The 7382-nt window shown below is 35.5% G+C and overlaps 2 protein-coding genes across 2 annotated transcripts; both read right to left on the bottom strand.

Annotated features, from left to right (window-relative positions):
* Window positions 1–328: 328 nt before the first annotated feature.
* On the bottom strand, window positions 329–715 carry LOC105779030 (protein MAIN-LIKE 2-like). The gene has a single exon (XM_012602783.1). It carries the CDS (start codon window positions 713–715, stop codon window positions 329–331), a length of 387 nt encoding a protein of 128 aa, XP_012458237.1.
* A 1560-nt stretch (window positions 716–2275) lies between these two features.
* LOC105780834 (cation/H(+) antiporter 20) lies at window positions 2276–6439 on the bottom strand. Its single transcript, XM_012605352.2, has 4 exons — window positions 6170–6439; window positions 5065–6087; window positions 3122–4048; window positions 2276–2776 (listed from the first exon to the last, which is right to left on the bottom strand). Exons 1-4 carry the CDS (start codon window positions 6347–6349, stop codon window positions 2387–2389), a joined length of 2520 nt encoding a protein of 839 aa, XP_012460806.1. The 5' UTR covers window positions 6350–6439; the 3' UTR covers window positions 2276–2386.
* Between the last annotated feature and the right edge of the window lie 943 nt (window positions 6440–7382).

Raw genomic sequence — 7382 nt, 5'->3', positions numbered from 1 at the left:
CAAACTACAGTGCACAATTGTAATTTATGTTATGTACGGAATTTTAAATTACAAATAATTGCGTAATTATTATAGGTTTGAAAAAAATAGTAGCTAACTTTGGCTTTCGAGCGTTGATCTAACAGCAGCCAAATATCTTTGAGCTGCTCCGATAGTTACACGTAACTCGACCCATAGTTCCACTTCAGCGATATGTTAATTCAAACATATAATAAATAAACAACATTTATTATACTAACTACATATTATTATCAAATAAGTTTTACTTTGTCACTAATAGGATCGTATATGAGTCATTCACTTGGGGACGTAGAAATGGTAGTCGCCATCACGCCCATGACTGCAGCAGGAGCAGGCAAGCACTGATTGACATCTTATCCAGTTCCGTCACTCGACACAACTCTCGATACAACATGGCCAACACGGTTGATTCCCAAATCAGTCGTCCACATCCTTTGAAGTCAGCTAGGTGTAGTAGCCACATTATGTCTACCATATTTCGAGTTTTATCAGACATTAGAATGTCCCCAATTAACCTCAGAATAAATGCTCGGGTGTATTGTTCTTTACCGTCGTTGGGCACGTTCAGAGGAAGATCTTTGAAATTGGTTTCCAACCACTTCATATCTATCCGACCACCTTGAAACTTATTCGGCACCTTCCCCAAAAGTGCATCGCAAAGGTCCTCTTTATTGGGAACGACTGACCCATCCATTGGTAAACCAAGTTGTAAAGCTACGTCCTCGAGTTTGATTGTACACTCGTCACATGGAAGATGAAAAATGTGTGTATCGAGTCTCCATCTTTCCACTAACGCGCTGATGAGTGTAGGATCAAATTTGCATCCCCCGAGCATACGAGACGCATGCAAGAATCCTGCGTCTTGCAAGTAACCACGAATTTTGGTGTCTAGGCTCTTTGACAAGTTATGTATGAACCCTTCCAAAGCACAATCATCCGCCTATTTACATCGAAAAATAAATTAATTTAAAATATTTTAAAAAATTAAAAAATTTAAATTTAACTTAATTGAAACTAACGAAATTTAGAATTTTGTCTTACCATTATCGCTTAAGCGGCGGAAATGTGTTTGTCATCGAAACGAATTAGAGAGCTTGTCATTTCTTGAAAATTTAATCGAAACGAATAACATACGAAATAATTAAATAAAACTATAATATTTTTAAACAAGTGTATCGGAAAATTTAGAACAAAGCTTGAGAAAATTGAGAGAGTTGAGAGTTTAGAAAGAATAGAGAGAGTTGGATTTGAGTGAAAAGAATAAAAAATGGCCTGGTATATATAGGAAAAAAATTACCATTGGCCCTTAAAATTTTACCGTTACCAACATTCAAAAAGCCACTGGGGAAATGACATTTGGAGGAAAGCTCGTCCAGCTGGGAGTGCTTTCACACACTCTCCAAAAACAACCTATTTCCCCAATTTAAAAAAAAAACGACATAAATGCCTAATTTAACCTAAATTTTACTTATATTTTTTTTATTCTTCATGTTGATTTTACAATTTGTATTTAATGTTTATGGTCATTCCTCTCAATAACACCGTTTCTAAGATCCGAACTTATGTATTCTTAAAGAATGCAATGTGCCTTATTGCAACCAAATCTTGTTGGTTGGTGTGCTTTCATACTCTCTATCCAAAAACGACCTATTTCCTTAATTTAAAAAAAATGGCATAAATGCCTAATTTAATATAAATTTTTACTTATATTTTTTTTCATATTGATTTTACAATTTGTATTTAATATTTATTTTTGTTCCTCTCAATAACATCGTTTCTAAGGTTTGAACTTATGTATTATTAAAGAATGCAAGCCTTTCTGCACCCAAACATTGATGGTTTTACTTATTATTTTTAATAAGAATATTATACATTTATTGCATATACTATTAGGATTGACCCGATTAAACAATAAGTAACAAAAAATAGCGGAATAAATTGAGAAATTGAACACACAAATTTAATGTGGAAAAACCCTTCCAAAGAGGATAAAAAAACCGCGGGAAATGATAATTTTACTATAATGGCAAAAGAACGAAGAGTACAAAAGATAGAGATAAAAAACTAAACCCCGAAAAACCTAAAAAACAAAGAACTATCAAAACATAAACACAAAATTCTTTAAATGTGTTATGAGTTCTAATTTTAATGGTGTATTTTTAAGGTTGTAAAAGAACCTATTTATAGGCTAAATTAGTAGGTCAAATAAACTATGCTAACAAATGCTAAATATATTATACTAATAAATACTAAATTTTCTAGAAAGAAAATATATTTTATTTAACTTGACTTGTAAATAATCTCTTAGAATTTGGGTCATACAACTCAAACATATACCATTACCATATCATTATAAATTTGTAATTTACACGACCTTTGAAATTTCTCCCACACCTGATGTTACTTCGCCTTTAAGCTCGTCATCGTCATCTTGAGCTACTTTGGTTGCTGGTGTCTCCTCAGTATGTGTCGGATCGTGCTGTTGAATTACCAGCACCGACGATAAAACACGGTGACTCGATGAGGCCAACAAGTCTCCTACAGGTCCTAATTCCGGATGCTCGACTTGGTGGTCTGCTAATTTTGCCACCATAGGTGATGGAAACCTCCCTTTCCCGACGACTATGAGATCATAATCCCCACATTGTCCCAGTCCTAACACATCATCAATGATGTTACATGCTGTCTTCTCTGTATACCCCACCATTCCATCCCATTTACTTTTGAATTCTGCTATTACAGCCTCATCTAATTCCTGTTTTAACCAAAAAAAAAACATTTCTTAGCATAACCCAATTAGCGGCATTACAAGATGTTAAAACGCTCAACAAATTTAATATTATCTTCTGTCAGAGTTGTATCTCTGCTGAGAACTCTAACGAATTCACAAAATTAAAACATTTTAAAATGCTTAAATAGACGGAATATATATTATTGATAAGGAGTGTGTTACCAGTAGAGCTATCACTCGAGACGATTCTATTCTATAAATTTGTTAGGAGACAGTACTCAAGTATGTCTTGATTTTTGAATCTCTAGGACCCTCGGAAGAGCCGACGTAGGTCAAAACAATCTAATAAAAATAGTTAAAAGGACTTGCCTTTTCTTTTTCAGGGTTCAATTTGGCAGTGCAGAAGCTATAATTCTTTTCATTCGACTTGCTTGCTGAAGGTCTCAACAATACACCATTTCTTTCCGATCCTTCGTTTTCGACGAACCTTACAATGGTCACTTTCACTGCTGGGTGCTCAGCCATTCTACCACCTAACTCCAAAGCCTCACGATCATCAGCTCCACCAAAAAACAATATGCAAACACTTTGAGCTGTAGTAGTGGCAGTGGGCCCAGGGGTCAGGGCTCCGTTCCCGAACCCACGGTCCACGAGCACTGCAACCGAACATGGTGCGTTCTTTAGCACCCTTTGGTTAACCAGTCTCCACCCGTGGCCCACATTTTCTACCGTCTGCTCATCACCTTCTCCCGTCCATTGTTGTTTGTGGAAAGGCAAGACGATCATCGTCACCCTTTTGGTCTCGGCCACATGGCAAATATCCTCGTGAATGGTAGACAATGCAGAGATGGCTGTTGTGGGTCTGACCGAGACTCGACCCAGTTGACTGTAGGCTTGGAAAGCTCCAGTAACTCGGTCGTGCCACACACCCCTTCGAAGTCTGTTAACGAAAGGAAGTCCATTCCTCCGAGCACGATGGACCAAGATGATTGAAGAAGAACGTTCGGTGAGTTCCACAAGGTGCATAATAAAAAGTTTGAGTTGGGATTTTTTGGTACTTCGTGTTGACTCAATGAGGGTGATGATGGAGGGTACGTTGCCAAGGCCATGGAGGCAAGCCAAGATCCTAAGCTCGTCTTTTGACTCATCGGTGTTGGTCAAGTCACGTAATTTCCGGTGAGTAAGAGCGGACGAACCACGAGCCGGTTTGTAAATAGCCATAACGGTTGGGGTTGTGATAAAGGTGGTGACGAGTGCCATTAGAATTAGTATAGCAAAAACCTCATCATTAAGTACCTGCAAAGTCCAACACCATTAATATTTCTAAAGAAATTGTAGTATAAAATGGGTCCCATTTTGTCCTAAAGCCTCCTTGGTCGTGGGAATGGAAAATTTTATTTTAACCTCATTTTTTTATTAATATTATGATATCAACTAGTTGAATTAAACTTCACGTTATGTCCAATATATCTTAAATTAATCAAACTCTAATGAAGTCTATATATAACTTGCCTTTGACGTGTAGGAGAATTATTTACCATCAAAATTTGAAATTTCAGCGCTATAGAGTGTTAGTCTAAAATGGCAATGGCCGACACAAGGTTGTCAAGAAGGAGGCAAAGGGTAACTCAAAAATCTCAACTTTGTAATACAAGTCCCACTTACGTGTGCTTATACATTATGTAAAAGAAAAACATGACATCATGACATAGTGTGTCTGGTTCCGAATTTAGAGGATCGGCAAAGCTTTAGATTCAGGTTCTTCAATGTGATGAAAATATATCATAATCAGGGCAAAAAAAAATTTGTCAAAATAAAATTTTAAAAGTTAATTTAATTTATTTTTAAAAAGCACAACTTTTATTGACAAAAAAATAGTTTTATGATTAATATTGATTAATTATTAAGATTTCTTGATTTTCGTTCTTAATAATGTTATCTTCAATATTTGAAAATTGTTGATTAAAAGAATAATTTTAATTATACACAAATTAAATTAATTTATATGTAATTTATTCATCAATTTTAGTGGAATCAAAGTATTTTCTATGTCCATTTTACCGTCCATAAAGATTAATTCTTTCGAGCTTATTATTGTTGATCTTAATAATATCATTTCTAATATTCAAATCAAAGTCCTCTCTCATTATGGATTCTAAACTAAAATTATAAATTTAAGTCCTAAAATTTATTTTGATTACTAAATTTAAATTTATTATTTATTATTTTTTAATAAATAAATATGATTATTAGTTAAAAATGAAAAAAAAAGTCATAAAAATATTATTAAATAAAGAATAATGCGCACTCACCTGCTTCTCCTTGCCGATGTTGAGGACGATGAGTTCAACCAAGCCTTTTGTATTCATCAAAACGCCAAGCGCCAACGACTCTCTCACCGCCATTTTAAACATCAGAGCCACCGCGAATGTCCCTATAATTTTGCCCGCGCAAGCCGTCGATATAACCAGCATCAGTAGTCCCCAAGCCCTCCCACCGCTGATTTTAGCGACGTCGGTTTTCAACCCGCTGGACGCGAAGTACAGCGGAAGGAGCAGACCTGACACGAAATCTTCAATCCTCTCTATCAATCTCTCTGCAAATTCTCCTTCTTTAGGAATCGTTAGTCCGAAAATAAAGGCACCAAAGATGGAATGGATCCCGATCAGGTCGGTCATGAATCCGGATACCATTACACCAGCTAATGTTAAACAAATATATGCCTCATCGACGACATCTCTTTCGGGTGAGCATCGGCGAGCGACCCATTTCATGGCGGGTCGGATTACGATCATCATAAAAACGACAAAAGCAACACCCGAGAGGAGGACCCATACTGATATTAAGGGGCTTTTCTGTTCACCAGGGCCATCGCCAGCAAGAGCAACAGCTAAAGCTAATAAAATCCATGCAGCGACATCGTTGAATGCGGCGGCTGCCATGGCGATTTCTCCCAATTGCGTTGTTAACAATTTGAGCTCAGCTAATATTCGGGCGAGAACGGGGAAAGCGGTGATGGAGAGTGCGACTCCCATGAAAACAAGAAACTGGCCGAAGCCGACTTTGTCAGCTCCTTCAACGGTTTTTCTAATAACAAAGGCAACGCCTATGCCGCAGATGAATGGAAGGGATATCCCGGAAAGTGCTATGCCGAAGGCTCTCTTGCCGGTTCGACGAATAGAGCTTAAATCCAACTCGAGACCTACAAGGAAAAGGAAGAAAAGAAGACCAATGCTTGCCACGGTTTCCAGTATGGGCATACTCCATGATGGAAATATCCGATGCAAGTAGTCTTTGTTTCGACCAAAAGCTGAGGGCCCAAGCAGAATCCCCCCCTGAAAACATAGAATCAATATTCATCATCATAATCATCAAGTTTAATACTAATATAAAGATACATAGAATCCAGATACGTACAACAATTTCAGCAATGACTTTGGGTTGGCGGAGGGGTTTGAGAAGAAAAGCAAGGAAACGGCTAAGGACAAGAATCAAAGTGGTTTGAACTATTAACAATGGGAAGGCAAAATCGAGAGGATTATCACCTTGCCAAGCTCCATTTGATGAGGTCTTAATGGAGGTCAAGTTAACACCCATTTTTTTTTTTGGGGGGAGGGGGATAACTTTGGGTCAATTTAATTTGTTGATCACATGCAGTAATGGTGTGGAAGGAAGGAATGAAAGATGAAGAGAGGAAAGCGGGGATTTATAGCAGGGAGCTGAGCATGCTGGGTTATACTGCTCTAAGCTTGAAAATGTCACGGACTATGGATGCACATAGCGTAAATTGACTTTCTTTGCATTCATTGTTTTCAAATAATAATACTTTTTTATAAAATTATATTGTTTTGAGTACATCAAATATAAATTCTTATTTAATATATATATTCATTCTAAACACTTTGTTTTCTTTTTAATTTGCGATTAAAAGGTTTGAAATATTAAAGAAGTTTAATGTTACATATTTCTTAAAATTTGTGAAAATTAATAAAGGACTTGGGAATAATTGATCGCAAGTGTTCTAAAACCGGTAAGTACTAAAATGTGAATCATTGCATAAAATGTTTACGACACCTTACTCCTTACTAATCAACATTAAGCTGACGTAAGGCTTTGAAGGAAGATGTTGTCACCTGCACCACTCCTACCATGTATAAATATTCAAACATTCCAAATATCAATACTAAAACAGATGTTAAAAGAAATTCCTTTATTTCTTTTTATAACTTTATCTTATTCCATTTTATGAAAATGAAAATTCAATGAAAAGTTTTGTTGATAGAAGTAGTACAAAATAAATAAATTTATGACTTTTTTTTACTAAATTTCTATAATCAAAGGGTGGTATGTAAAAATCACGACGAAATTTTATTTTATGTATTGCCTCAAATTTTATATTGGGGCTCAAAGGCGATTCTAAAGGGCTGGTATTGTCTCCGACTTTCTTAAAATATAAAAATATTATTTAAATTTTTAAAATTTTTAAAATTTTAAATTAATAAAATAAAATAATACTTTAACCTTTTAAAATTATAAAATTTAATTTAATATTTTAAAAATTATAAAAATATAAATTATAAAAAATTAAAATTTTATTCCAACCCTAAAAATTTATTATGACTTTATCCGT

This window comes from Gossypium raimondii, chromosome 4 (assembly GCF_025698545.1).
Source record: "Gossypium raimondii isolate GPD5lz chromosome 4, ASM2569854v1, whole genome shotgun sequence".
NCBI classification, from domain to species: domain Eukaryota; kingdom Viridiplantae; phylum Streptophyta; class Magnoliopsida; order Malvales; family Malvaceae; genus Gossypium; species Gossypium raimondii.
Note: the sequence above shows the minus strand (reverse complement) of the source record. Positions and strands in the feature narration are given on the sequence as shown.

Coding starts and splice junctions, on each gene's coding strand:
- LOC105779030 (XM_012602783.1), bottom strand. CDS start 715: ATGGATGGGTCAGTCGTTCCCAATAAAGAGGACCTTTGCGATGCACTT.
- LOC105780834 (XM_012605352.2), bottom strand. CDS start 6,349: ATGGGTGTTAACTTGACCTCCATTAAGACCTCATCAAATGGAGCTTGG. Junction 4,049..5,064: donor ACATCGGCAAGGAGAAGCAG/GTGAGTGCGCAT, acceptor TGGACTTTGCAG/GTACTTAATGATGAGGTTTT. Junction 2,777..3,121: donor TGAACCCTGAAAAAGAAAAG/GCAAGTCCTTTT, acceptor TGGTTAAAACAG/GAATTAGATGAGGCTGTAAT.